General features: G+C 37.2%; 1 protein-coding gene across 1 annotated transcript in view; it reads right to left on the bottom strand.

Annotated features, from left to right (window-relative positions):
• The window catches only part of LOC100494113 (mucin-2), a 45,847-nt gene extending 34,254 nt beyond the window's left edge, over nt 1–11,593 (bottom strand). Inside the window, exons 1-2 of the mRNA XM_031901318.1 lie at nt 11,471–11,593; nt 9,728–9,791 (exon numbers count right to left, since the gene is read on the bottom strand). Of these exons, the coding sequence (XP_031757178.1) occupies nt 9,728–9,791; nt 11,471–11,593 (187 nt within the window). The remainder of the gene's footprint in view (nt 1–9,727; nt 9,792–11,470) is intronic.
• Nucleotides 11,594–15,330: the final 3,737 nt, after the last annotated feature.

Consider the following 15,330-nt stretch of genomic DNA (forward strand, 5'->3'; position numbering starts at 1 on the left):
TTGAGGAAAGCATAAATTGAAATATTCATATGTAGAAATGGTGTACATTGTATTTCTTACCAAAAAAAAAGTAACTGTTCATTATTGGTATAAGTCAAGGGTCCCCAACCTTTCTTACTTGTGAGCCACAATCAAAAGTAAAAAACACAAGCACCATAAAAGTTCATGGAGGTGCCAAATAAGGGCTAAGATTGCCTATTAGGCAGCCTCTATGCACACTATCAGCTTACAGGGGCTTTATTTGGCAGTAAATCTTGTTTTTAATCATCCAAAACTTGCCCCCAAGTCAGGAATTCAAAAATAACTCCCTGGTTTGGGGGCACTGAGAGCAACACCCAAGGGGTTGGTAAGCTACATGTTGCTCGCGAGCCACTTATTGGGGATCACTAGTATAAGACAATGTTTTTATAATGTAGTAGCTATTAATGTATCTACATGATAAATTATTTTGTGTAGCTGCTACTAATGCTTTTTTAGATGGAAACATACTTGGATTGGATACCATTGTATAAGTGACATCATGGTAAGGGATGTTTGCATTAAATGACACATTGATTTCAACAGATTGACTGCCCATTATCCAGAATGCTCAGAATTATAGAAAGGTTATCTCCCATAGATTCTATTTTAAAGGAACAGTAACACCAAAAAAATGAAAGTGTATAAAAGTAATTACAATATAATGTACTGTTGCCCTGCATTGCTACAACTGGTGTGTTTGCCTCAGAAAGACTACTATAGTTTATGTAAGTGTAGGGATCTCCAAAATTGGGCCCCTAGGATGGGTTCTCCTTTGACAGGCACTAGAGGGTGGCCTTAGGGAATTGGACACCTAAAGGTGGTCCTAGTTGTTTTTGTGTTAAGAAAGGGAGTATCCCTGCAGTTCAGGGTTATGGCCACAGGGTGGTGCACACAGTATATAAGGCTGTGCAGCCATGTGCAGCCAGGTCTTCCTGCCTGGGACCCCTCTGGCTGGAGGATAGTGACAGGCTGGGTTTAGAGAGGAAGATATCAGTCATAGGCCGCTCTAGGAGTGGCAGACAGGGCATTTAGCTGGGCAGCTTGGCCCCACCAGGAGACATACCAAGATTAAGATCTCCCAGCATTAATAGCTGGAGTCAGGGACTAAAGTGATAGGAATAGGAGTTTGCCTAATCCGGGGGATAGCCGGGTGACATTTCCGGAGTGAGGTCTCCAGGGGGTGTCCGCTCGGCGTGAGTACCGGGGATAGCCCTAGAGAGGGTATTCCGGTGTGAGTACCGGAGGGAACCCCAAAGGGAGGGTCATTTGGCTGGAGTGTTGCCGGTATCCCAGGAGAGAGGGACTCCTGAGGGAATAGAAGGTTTCCTGATATATCCTATGTCTCCTGTATGCAAAAGCTGTCTGCCACTCTGCAAATAAACACAACACTTGGTTCAGCATACTTCAGAGTGTGTGTGTGTATTACTCCTGGAGGATCTACACTACCTGGTAAGGATATACCCCAGTGAGGGGGCAAGGTACCAGGGGTGCTGGGAGTCCCCACCAAGGAGCAATATATTAAGTTCTCAGGAGGGGAGTTATAGTTCATTCTATCCCTATCCTGGGTGGAGGCATGCCAAAGTATAAAGAAATAGCTGTTCCCCAAAGTAAACGGGGCTCAGGACTCCTGAAAGCGCCAAGTATAGTGACATATCAGCAGGTAGTGCCACATCTGTTTATAAAGTGGGCTACATAAGTAAGCTGCTGTGTAGCCATGGGGGCAGCCATTCAAAGTAGAAAAGGCACAGGTTACTTAGCAGATAACAGATAAACCCTCATTTCTGTAATTTGGATCCACATACCTTAAGTCTACTAAAGAATCAATAAAATATTAATTAAACCCAATAGGATTGTTTTGCATCCAATAAGGATTAATTATATCTTAGTTGGGATCAATTACAAGGTACTGTTTTATTATTACAGAGAAAAGGGAATCCGTTTTAAAATTCTGAATTATTTGATTAAAATGGAGTCTATGGGAGACAGGCATTCTGTAATTCGGTGCTTTCTGGATAACGGGTTTCCGGATAAGGGATCCCATACCTGTACAGATCAAAAGGATATTTATGCTTAAAATGGACTCTGTAAGAGATGGCCTTCCCATAAGTCTGTGCTTTCTGGATATTGGGATTCAGAATAAGAGATTCTATACCAGTATTTAGTTTTTCTATGCAAACAAATAACATGAAGTCAGTAAGTGAAGACATTAAAAAATAGATAGGAAGGGTTTGCTTCAAAAGTAAAAGAAAAATTGTATTTTCTTTCTACCAAATTTAAAAAACCTTCCCCCTTCTGAGCTTTCTGGATTTTGGGATCAGAATAAGAGATCCCATACCGGTATTTAATGAAGTATTGGAGCATGTCAACATAATATATGTAATGCCCTGCATTGTAAAGGTCCTCTGCCTGTTTAAAAGAAAACTATACCCCCAAAATAAATACTTAACCAGTAGGTAGTTTTTCTCATATTAAGTGGACTATTCAAGAATCTTGCCAAACTGGAATATATATATCAGTAAATATTGCCCTTTCCCTTGATCCACCATTTAGTGATGGGCTGTGTGCTCCCTCAGAGATCAGCTGACAGGAAGCAATGCAGCTCGAACTTTAAAGGACCAGTAACACAATTTTTTTACATTAAAACTATGCCTTCTACACACTTTTATTAGCATATTTAAAATACATAAATGTTAATAGCATGAGTAGATTTTAAATAAGGACCATTACCAGGTATTCTCAGGGTTCAGGCTGCAGCACTTCGTTTGACACACTTCCGGGCAGCTTCCCCCTCTACCCCCTCCCTCTCCCCATACAATGTCAGCAGTGCGCTCCGCTCACACAGAAAAACAAACAGAGCAGGAAATAAGAGGGCCTCCGTCTCCCAACCCTCTCCCTAACCAGTACAAAAACAAATCTATAAATAACTTTTAAAGCAGTCTCCTCACGCTGGAAAATGCAGGAAACTAACTTCCGGTTTTAACAGGAAGTCGCCACATCGCCTTTTTTAGCTGTGCCCTATACATCCAAGGTAATGATTTTTATTCAATAACCACTTATCATATTTAAATTTCAGTCTGTTATATATGTTAGCTAAAGTGTATAAAATGTATATTTGCAATGTAAAAAAATGGTGTTACTTTTCCTTTAACAGGAAGAAGGCAGTGGCTGATGGGGCCTAAAGTGTTATTAATTTAGGCACTATTAATTCTGGGATCCTAATGGGGTTTTACAAAATCATTTACAATCACTCTAGAATTCTTTTTTAAACCTACATTTAAAAGACCTATATATTTTTATATTTACATTCTAGTTGCAGGTGGGTACATATATTTAAGCACATTTTACTCCCTTTGTGTCAACATTTCACAGTATTAAAACAAACATAATTATACAATTGCTAATCTTATGTTATATTTCTTTTATTGGCCCCTATTTCCTTTTGCCGCCATTACTGATGAGCGGAAAAATTTGCCAGGCATGGATTTGCTGCGAATTTCCGACAAAATTTGCTGCGGAAAAAATTGCAGCGCATCGCCATGAATCAAAAAGAATTGTCTGGCTCATCAAAAGAATTGTCACGTGTCCAAAAGGATTGTCACGCAACAATTTTTTTTGACACTAAACATTTTCGCAGTTTCGCCAATTTTTCACTGTTTAGAGTGGCACATTTTCGGCGAAACGGGACAGATTCACTAATCACTAGCCACCATCAGTTTAACAGAACCACTTCATAAACACTAAATAAGGGCCACAACAACTACTGCTTGGAGGAGGGGGGGTTTGTCTACAGGGTTTCTTCAGAATTTTAACAAACAAATAAATAAGGTTGAGGAGACTGCCTCATACAGACAAAAGCAAACAAAAGGAATTCTGGGAATGAATTCCAAACTCTTAAAAAAATCCCATTTACATAGGTTTATCCTATAGGCTACAGCTCACCCACTTGTAGTTGGGAATCTGATCAGCTATTGTCCTGGCTTCAGCTTCAGTGGGTGAGCTGTAGCCTATATGATAAACCCATGTAAATGGGATTTTTTTAAGAGTTTGGAATTCATTCCCAGAATTCCTTTTGTTTGCTTTTTGCAGAATTTTACCAATCTATGCAGCGTAATTATGGAAGTTGTTAACTGTATTTACATAATGTTTGATTCAAATTGTTCTTGTACATTATAACAGCAACTGTAATAGCTAAAATAGTATCTGAGATAATACAGTCTACTTTACATGATTATGTAAGAAATCAATCAATGTCCCAGATATAATATGTACAAATATTAGTGAAGCAATGGTATGAATTCTATCATCCCAATCACTGTAGGCCCCACAAAAACAAATCTATAAATATTAGCATGGGTAGGAGCAAATCATGCACCTATGACCATTCTCTTGATATGAATTAATATTGTCCTTCAAATATAAAAGAGGTACCATAAAGCAATATAAAGCTAAACAGACCATATAAAAATCTTTCTGAGCCATTGGCCTTTTCCTTTTTAATATCCCTGTTCTAGGCTTGTTCAATTGTACCCATGAAAATACTCTGAAATTAATCTGTAACACCTTTATTTAGTCATTGGAACGCATCAGATAAAGCTATGATATAATTTCAGAATTTTTAGAACACTTCTCTCTTCTATTTACATTACTACTGTATTTAGGTTTTTGGCATATCTTTTGTAGACTGGTTTGCTCTGAATAACAGAACATTTTTTCTGTGTGGTTGGTTTGCAAACAAATAAAATTATGACATACTGTTGTAAAATGAATTGACAATAATATTTTGCATGGAAAGACATATTTTCAAGTAGTCGGAATGATAATTATTTCTTAGACCAAACATTATCACACTCGCCATAGGAGGAAAAGGTAAAAAGGATACCGTTTGTCAGTGAAGACATTCAAAAAATTGATAGGAATGGTTTTCTTCAAAAGAAAAAGAACAATTTTTTCTACTAAATGTTATTCTTAACCCACACACAATTGTAGAATTTTGATTAGAAAAAAAACACTGGGGACCTTCCACATGGACCTCCTGCATAAGAGGGGTATGCTTAGGGGCCCATTTACTTACTCACGAACGGGCCGAATGCGTCCGATTGCGTTTTTTTCATAATGATCGGTATTTTGCGATTTTTTCGGAAAATTATCGCGACTTTTTCGTTACCAATACGATTTTTGCGGAAAAACGCAAGTTTTTCGTAGCCATTCCGAAAGTTGCGATTTTTTCGTAGCGTTAAAACTTGTGCAAAAAGTTGCAATTTTTTCGTAGTGTTAAAACTTGCGCAAAACGTCGCGCCTTTTAAGTTTTAACGCTATGAAAAAAGCGCAACTTTCGGAATGGCTACGAAAAACTCGCGTTTTTTCGTGCAAATCGTATTGGTAACGAAAAAGTCGCGATAATTTCCGAAAAGTCATAAAGGCGCCGAAAAAATGGCAAAAAATACGAAAAAGTCGCAAAATTTTCGTTTTCCAATCGGAATTTTTCCAATTCGGATTCGAATTCGTGGGTTAGTAAATCAGCCCCTTAGAGTATAGTTTACAAAGTGCATGCATTAAATCAATCTTGGAGTAAGGCTTTAGGATAGAACCCATGAAACATAAGATAGATCAGCAATCATCTAAATTAGTTTTTAGTCCTCAATATATATTGGAATGTTGATATAAAGGATGTATTCCTTAATACTGTCAGTGCTCCAGAGTGCACTCCTCTGTGCTCACTAAAGAAGCAATTGTACGCAAGGAGCAGAGCGCAGTGTCAGGAGGTGCAGGTGAGACCTTTCCTTACAACTTAGGGGATTGGTAGGAGACAGGCGAAGGGTGCCTACATGTCTTCCCCTCTTGGATAGAGCACAGTTTAATTCTCTATTAGCTCTCTATTAAGTTGCATCCTTCCCTGCCATACATAGAGGAGCCCTTATGCTGACACCTTCTACTATTTTAAAATCTTATACAGGTATGGGACCTGTTATACAGAATGCTCGGGACCCAGGGCTTTCCACATAAGGGATCTTTCTGTATTTTGGATCTCCATACCTTAAGTCTACTAAAAAATAATTTAAATGTTGTTTAAACCCAACAGGATTGTTTAGCCTCCAGTAAGGATTAATTATATCTTAGTTGGGATCAAGTGCAAGGCACTGTTTTATTATTACAGAGAAAAGGGAATCATTTAACCATTAAATAAACCCAATAGGGCTGTTCTGCCCCCAATAAGGGGTCATTATATCTTAGTTGGGATCAAGTACAGGTACTGTTTTATTATTTCAGAGAAAAGGGAATCATTTAACCATTAAATAAACCCAATAGGGTTGTTCTGCCCCCAATAAGGGGTAATTATATCTTAGTTGGGATCAAGTACAGGTACTGTTTTATTATTACAGAGAAAAAGGGAATCATTTTTAAAAATAAAAATTATTTTCTTATAATGGAGGAGATGGCCTTTTCGTAATTCTGAACTTTCTGGATAATGGGTTTCCGGATAACGGATCCCATACCTGTAATAACTTTATTAATAATCATATTAAATGACTGCAAATTAGATTTACAAAAAAAAATTGTATGATGCTGGCATGGAATCACCACGGTTACAGTGCAGTAGGTTATATTTTTTAGACTTCATGCTTCCTCCAATGTGTTCCAACATGTTGTAGAACAGGAATCCCCAACCTTTCTTACTCGTGAGCCACAGTCAAATGTAAAAAGACTTGGAGAGCAACACAAGCATCATAAAAGTTCATGGAGGAGCCAAATAAGGGCTGTGATTGGCTATTAGGCAGCCTCTATGCACACTATCAGCTTATAGGGGGCTTTATTTGGTAGTAAATCTTGTTTTTATTTAACCAAAACTTGCCCCCAAGTCAGGAATTCAAAAATAACTACCTGGTTTGGGGGCACTGAGAGCAACATCCAAGGGGTTGGGGAGCAACATGTTGCGCCTGAGCCACTGGTTGGGGATCACTTTCATTCAAAAAGTTTTAAGTAAACAGCCCCTTAAACATTAAATTATTTATGTGCGGGGGTGGATCCTATCTAAAATCTATGTATTTGCTAAAAATGAATTATTAATAAAATAGGTACAGGTATGGGATCCTTTATTTGGAAACCCGTTATCGAGAAAGCTCCAAATTACGGAAAGCCTGCCTCCCATAGACTTCATTTTAATCAAATATTTCAGATTTTTTAAATTGATTTCCTTTTTCTCTGTAATAATAAAACAGAACCTTGTACTTGATTTCAACTAAGATATAATTAATCCTTATTGGATGCAAAAAAATCCTATTGGGTTTGATTAATGGTTTATTGATTTTTTAGTAGACTTAAGGTATGGAGATCCAAATTACGGGAAGACCCCTTATCCAGAATACCCTTGGTCCCAAGCATTATGGATAATGAGTCCTATGCCTGTACAGGTATGGGACCCGTTATACAGAATGCTAGGGTTTTTTGGATTAGTGATAACAGCATACTACATTAATGTTATTAAAAGGATGTGCTAGAGACAGAGAGGAATGATTGGTTCAATAATTTCTAATAAAATTGGATGAGAGTCAAAACTAGTTAAAATGACTCATTCTAATAGTCACTGCATGCACTAAAATGAATAATCCTAGAGTGCTCGGACAATAATAAATATCACAAACTAGCCATATAATTGATTGATACATCACTTATATATAGAATAGGTGGAATATGTAATAAAATTTGGTAACAGAAAAAATATCCACAAAGGGAAAATTGCACAAATTTGATATAGATTTTGCAAACGCAGACACTGTTAAGCAACCACTTCCAACAAAGGAAGATTATGAATTTTATAGTTTGCACCAGTGCGCAGTGTATGTAATTAAACTTAATGAAAATGTTATGTTTGCTCCAAGAGATTACGCCACCTACAAGCATGGTTTAAAAAGTTTGCAATGGGCAATTAAAATTTGCCATAATTGTCTAATGAAGAATATAACATTATGAAATGCCAATTTTTATTCTTATTTGTGTGTTTTTCTGTTCCGTTTCCAACTTTTATTACGTTTTCCCTTTAAAAATCCTAAGAATTCTAGGAAACCAGACAGAATCCCAGTGCAATCTTTGATAAATTTGTACCATATTTTGTTTAAATAAAACTGTTTTTCCTGTTTTCTCTAGAGTACCCCCCCTCTGAATTTAGACCTTCAGAACATATTATTGTATATGGTTCAGAGTGCTCTTCTGAGCACTTTTGCAATATAATAAAAACATTTTTGTTAGTTTTCAAAATATTATCAGTTTTCAGACTGCTAATAGAATGAAGATGAAACAAAAGTGCTGCCTGCTACTGGACATAAGCAGTATACATATTTTATAAAAAACAAATCTTGTGATTTTGCTCTGTTGAGAAAACTAAGTTAGTGAGAAGGGAAGAGAGATGAAGACAGGTCTTTGGTCAGTTCTAAACAGAGCAAGATCGCAAGACTTTCCTTTTCTCACTTGGCAAAAATAAACAGCAGGTGGCGCTGTGTATTCACATTTATTATATCAGCAAAAAAACTCTTAATATCTTGAAAACTAGAAAAAGAATAATTCATGGAAATTGCAAAAGGACTCAGAAGAGAAATGTACATTCATTTGTTTAGAGGGTTTCTCTAAGGTGTTATAATCTATAATAAATTGAGAAAATGCTGAGAAGGCTAGCTTAACGATGTCCGGTGCTTTTGCAACAATGTGCTTTTTCAATAACTTTGGCATAATGGATTATCTGTTATCTTTTTTTTTTTTAATGCACCACCTAGTGGCACAATGCAGAATATATCCAGAAAGATTCAAAAATGAACCTATTGCATTATTCAATTAAAAGAAAATCAATGGCAAATAATGCTTTCAGATACCAAGTGTCAAACAAAGGGAAAATTACCATTTAATTCCCTTTTAACATAAATCATTTAGGTGATGACATTTTTAGTCATAAGTGTTTGCTAAGGTACAAATATAACAAACTAGTACATGTTAATGGCAAAATGATTAATATGAATAGCTGCATTGCTGGAAATGTATACTTACACGTTACCCATTATACTTGTTGAAGTGTAGCTTTCTTTTTCTTAACACTGATAAAATCATACATTTATGACAACAGGGAAATATAAGCAAAATGGCAAGCAGTCGTATATATTTACCTGTGGGCACCTCATAGGCACGTAATTGTGTAAGTACCATACAAAGCATCCATAGGCTGGCGATCTTGTACCCCATTCTGGTGGGTGTTTAAAGGCATTTAGCACTAGCCCGGCACACTCAGCTTCACTTTTATAGAGCTTATTTCTCTTTATAATGGCGTCACGCAAGGTGGAGCAAGAAAATGCTCAGTATATACAGTCCAAGCAAATTCTACTATTTCCCTAGCCGATAGATAATGGGGAGGGTTCTAGAGATTCTAAGCCAACAAATGGTTTGTTTTACCTTCAGCTGAGCCGGATATAGAGTAGTACTTTTATTATTTGGGAGCATTCAGATGTGACCCTTGGAAAAACAGAGCTGTGATTTAGATAATTCTTACACTGCTTAAGTGTCTTAACATTATCAGCAAATGTATGCTAGAATTCTTGAGCAAAAGAAGATTTCGATGAAGGAAACCAACACTAAAGTGATATTGAATTGTTTTATTGAAGTTTATTAAAATATACCCATGTCAACAAAATCATTTGTAATAGATGAAGCAAAGGAAATCCCTCACCCTCAAAGAACATAATGTATATGACAGATGCCAACAATCTGTTCTCTCTCCGGTTCTCTTTTTCCTGTATGTAAATTAAAAATAAAATTGAGGTCAGAGCAGGATGTCAAAAAGATACATGTAATTCCATTGGGCTGATAAAGAGGAAACTACATTAACTATATAATTAATACATTTGTCAAAAAATATGCGGTATGGGATCACAGGCTGATAAACAAGAGATTGTATGTACTTATCACACCTATTATCAGTCTCTCTTCCTTTTAGCCAACCATCTATGGGGTGATGACCCCATAGATGGTTGGCTAAAAGGAAGAGACTGATAACCAAATGGTTAATAGGTCTGAGAAATACGTAAAATCTCTTGTTTATCAGCCTGTGATCCTATATCCTGAAAAATTCTATGACACTCGTTACCGAATCAGTAAACAATAAATGCCGGCATTGGTTGGTCACTGGGTCCAGGATCTGGAGCAAATATTGCACTTATTTTGGAATTGAAAGACTTTATGGAATCTAAAGACAAGTATTTATCAGAGTCAAGTGTCAGTTGGCACCTTTTGTCAGAGGGTAATAACAAGCAAACGTATGAACACAGACACAGAAAAACAACATCAATTTTATTTGTTCTGGACTTTATTTTACTTCTTTATTATGGTCATTTGCATGCTCCAGTGAAAGATCCCCTACTGCAAATTGGGTAATAAAGAACAAATAAACAGAGTTATGTCTTACCTAAATACAGATCATTTTTAGTATGGAATGGAAATTATTTTTATATAGCACTTTTCTCCTATGCAATCCCACTGGTTGATCACTTAGCCTCTATACCATATTCTCCTAAGTGATAAAGCATGAATTTGTTTTATTGCCTTTAAATTGGTAAACTGTGGGTCATGATCCAAAATTGGGCCCCCATGGCTGGTGCCCATGATCCTCTTTACCAAGGTGAAATTTATTTCATTAATATACAATGGTAATTAAAAGGAGAGGTAATTATTTATATTTGAAATAGTGTGTCCAAAGGAGGAACCGGAGACTTAAATTGGGCCCTGCTAAAACAAGGTTAAGAACAGAGTTAGTTCACTCCAAAAAGGATGGAGAAACAAAGTGGAGTCACTAAATTACCGCAACAAATGGAAGAATCTGACCAATTAAATCTATGTTTCCTTAAGTGCCTTTCTGCCTGAACCTCTGGTCAAAGTTCTGGTAAGAATGCTAGCCCTTGATTTTACTGGATAGACTAACTCACAGTAAAAGTAGAGGCCTATGGATGAGCACCAGTGTATTTACTTTGCTTATAGTAATGTTGAGCTTTTCTTTCTCAAATGAGTACTAAAGAACTAACTATTCAGATAATAATCAAAATATGGGTAATATTTAATTTTTTTGGTTGAATTCCTTACTAGTTTCTCGTGGTTAGAATATGCAAAAACAAGAGTATTTCTTTGGGCAATGGAGTTTACTGTGTCATTGTGTATCTTTGGCTAGGATTTCATTGAAATGTATAATAACAATAATAATAACAACGATTATTATCATCATCATAATCATCATCACCATCATCATCATCATAAAATGTGGTAAAAGGGATGTGGCCATGTTTGCCAGATGTTAGGTTTTTCTACAACTTTTTGCTCCAGAAAGACCAGGACAAGAACATGTAAGAGGAAAATAAATTACCCATGAGGCACCAGAAATCATAAGGTGTAAAGAGTATAAACTACTACTAAAATGTCTTACCATCGCTTTCTCTACATCTCCACAGGGGGGTGCTTCAGGCTCTGCCCTTCGCTGCCCACGTGTACTTTGCCTCCCACTAGGAGCAACTTCGTTACAGGAAAAATAGGACAGGCATGCTTCCATAGCATAAAATCAGAGATAAAATTGTTTTATTAATTAAATTGCACTTACAAGTTCAAAGGATCGTTCAGCTCATCAAGGGAAACAATTCTATGTAGTGGCGTTACACGTCACCAGGAATCCGACTTCATCAGAAGTGGAACTGCTTTTCCATTTAGTTGCTTTGCAATAGTCAAATTGCCTTAAATTATTAAAGCTTTCTCTTGCCTGCTTCTGGGGGTCATATATAAACACTGGGCAAATTTGCACCTGGGCAGTAACCAATGGTAACTAATTAGATGATTGCTTTTAATGTTCAACCTGCAGCTGACTGGAAATAAAAGCTTATCATTGATTGGTTGCTATGGATTACTGCCCAGGTGCAAATGTGCCCAGTGTTTATAAATGAGCTCCACTGTCTGAGTTTCAATGTGTAAATATGAAATATCTGCATATGTATACTGCCTGCATACGTGTATATGGAACACGGTTGATGAACCGATGGCATTGATGATCATTGCATCCCACTGTGGACTGCTAGCATCGCCAGAAACCAAAGATCAAAGACACCAGCCAATTAGTTGCAATAACCTAAAACAAAAAACACTTTAGTCCATAAGAAGAACTTTAATGGTCTAGAGAGAGTGGAAATATATACAATTAAACTGGTAATAGGAATGTCAAGGGTGGGGGTTGTTTTCTCTAAAGAAAAAAAGGGATATGATTACTCTTTACAAGTACAGGTATTGGACCTGTTATCCAGAATGCTCGGGACCTGGGGTTTTCCGGATAAGGCATCTTTCCGTAATTTGGATCTCCTTAACATAAGTCTGCTAAAAATAATTTAAATATTGAATAAACCCAATAGGGTTGTTTTGCCTCCAAAAAGGATTAATTATATCTTAGTTGGGATCAAGTACATGGTACTGTTTTATTATTACAGAGAAAAAGGGAATCATTTAACCATTAAATAAACCCAGTAGGACTGTTCTGCCCCCAATAAGGGGTAATTATATCTTAGTTGGGATCAAGTACAGGTACTGTTTTATTATTACAGAGAAAAGGGAATCATTTAACCATTAAATAAACCCAATAGGGCTGTTCTGCCCCCAATAAGGGGTAATTATATCTTAGTTGGGATCAAGTACAGGTACTGTTTTATTATTACAGAGAAAAGGGAATCATTTAACCATTAAATAAACCCAATAGGGCTGTTCTGCCCCAATAAGGGGTAATTATATCTTAGTTGGGATCAAGTACAGGTACTGTTTTATTATTACAGAGAAAAGGGAATCATTTAACCATTAAATAAACCCAATAGGGCTGTTCTGCCCCCAATAAGGGGTAATTATATCTTAGTTGGGATCAAGTACAGGTACTGTTTTATTATTACAGAGAAAAGGGAATCATTTAACCATTAAATAAACCCAATAGGGCTGTTCTGCCCCCAATAAGGGGTAATTATATCTTAGTTGGGATCAAGTACAAAGTTCTGTTTTATAATTACAGAGAAAAAGGAAATCATTTTTTAAAAGTTGAAATTATATGCTTATAATGGAGTCTATGGGAGATGGCCTTTCCGTAATTCAGAACTTTCTGGAAAGCCGGTTTCCGGATAAGGGATCCCATACCTGTACATTATAGACATTTTCCCATAGAAATGTTTAAAGTATCAGGGGCCACCCCTTCATATTAGAGGAACAGAACTTTCATTTAGGGGTTCATTCGTAGGGGTTCTTCACGGGGTTCTTCACGGTGAGGGCAGTGAGGGTGGGGAATGCCATTCCAAATGATGTTGTGATGGCAACTTCTGTTAATGCCTTTAAAGGAGAAGGAAAGGCTAATAAAGGGTTAATCTCAAGCTGCAGGCATACCTTCAGTTCTCTCAGTAGTTTAATTCTCCCCATATTTCTCCCATTCGGATGATCAGAAGCCTCATAGGAAAAAAAAACGCTGAGCTCTGTAAAGAAAGTTCTCATAATGCCTCCTGCACCAAGACCAAGACCCGTGTACATGCCCAGTTAGTTAGACTATGAGGAAGCTTCCTGCTGATTGGCTCGGATCCACATTCCTAAGGGGGGGAGGGAGTTCTTAGCATTCTTGAGGGGGGGAGCAGGAGAGAGCAGAGAGCTGCATTTCTCTGGCACAGGAAAACAGAGACAACAAATCTTTTGAGGACTCAGTGCACGTTTCTGTGAATGTATTCACATAGACCTTTCTGATAAAGCTTACTTAATTTTTACCTTTCCTTCTCCTTTAAGATAGCCCAGAATGACTATTAGCCAACTTTTTAATCATTTTTTGAACATCTACATAGTGTATTAAATATAACCTATATTCAGTTTACAAGAGGGGACTGAAACATTACCTGTAGAAAAATTAATATTTTACCTTAGTACTCAGAGGGAGGTATCTGTATTGGACTTCATCTGTAACGTCAAAAGTAAAAAATGAGTTTAGCGACATGCAACAAAAACATTTAAAACTGATTAATACATTTAGGCCAATAAGGGACAATTTAAAAAAACTTCTTACTGAAGTACAAGATTACACCCAGTACATGAAAGCTGGTCTAATATAATCTTACTATTTTGACTCGCCACATATATAAGCTGACAAAAATACACTGCAACTAAGGCAACCATTCCTTGGCTGTAATGGCCTATATCTAGCTACTCTTAGGCAGAACATCATTACATCTACGACCCACTGTCTCAGATGAACCCCTTGCAAAGATGGAGGTATGGATCACATACAGTTAACCTATAACTCTCACATACTGTGTTTGAAACAAGGAATGTTTTTTTAACCAAATAATGACTCCAAAGGAATACACGCAGAATAACCTACCTTCCTAACTTGGTGAGTACCACCTTGGGAACTACCCACCCAAGATCTCCTAGGTGGAGCTCAATACAGCCCTCTAGTGTTCTTTTCCCTAACTTTTTTTTTTTATATATTCTTTATTTTTGTTTTCAAGAATAAATGGGGTACAGAAAAGTTATTTTCCCTAACTTACTAAGGGTCCTCCTTCTTAGGGCACTTAGCTTCTTCTTTCTGGGCCCGTGCCCCAACAGCACATCTGCCCTTGCACCAGGTGGAGTTGAAAAAGTAGGAGCCATGTTTCCCTCCTCTTAAATAAACTATGGGTAAGAACTAGTCATTCTACCCCTGGGCTTATGAGAACACATTACAGGTATAGGATCCATTATCCGGAAACCCATTATCCAGAAAATACAGAATTACAGGAACACCATCTTTTTCTGTAATAATAAAACAGCGCCTTGTACTTGATCCCAACTAAAATATAATGAGACAAATATTCAAGACAAAACAATCCTATTGGGTTTATTTATATGAATGTTAAGCAGACTTAAAGTAATGTTATGCAAATTACAGAAAGATCCCTTATCCAGAAAGCCCCAGGTTCCGAGCATTCTGGATAACATATATACTGTGAACTAGTAACGGGAAAAGAGTTTGAAGGGAGACATATTTGCCCTAGGTTCATCTCCTACTCCCTTATGTATAGCGGTGCTGAGTAGGTTCATTCCCCAAGGAAGTCTCACCTGGGGAATAATTAGCAGGCTAGATCTGCTAGTAGCCAGAGAGAGTGAGGGCCCAGAATGACTGAGAACTGATACCTGAGAGGGAGGGTCTGTGCCTGCGTGGAAGATCAGTTTACCACCCTTAAACCGATGGATTGGTGAAAGGTTTTATAAAACCCTGAAGGCCATGTTGAAAAAGGTTGTAGACAAAGA

This window comes from Xenopus tropicalis, chromosome 4 (assembly GCF_000004195.4).
Source record: "Xenopus tropicalis strain Nigerian chromosome 4, UCB_Xtro_10.0, whole genome shotgun sequence".
Lineage (NCBI taxonomy): Eukaryota > Metazoa > Chordata > Amphibia > Anura > Pipidae > Xenopus > Xenopus tropicalis.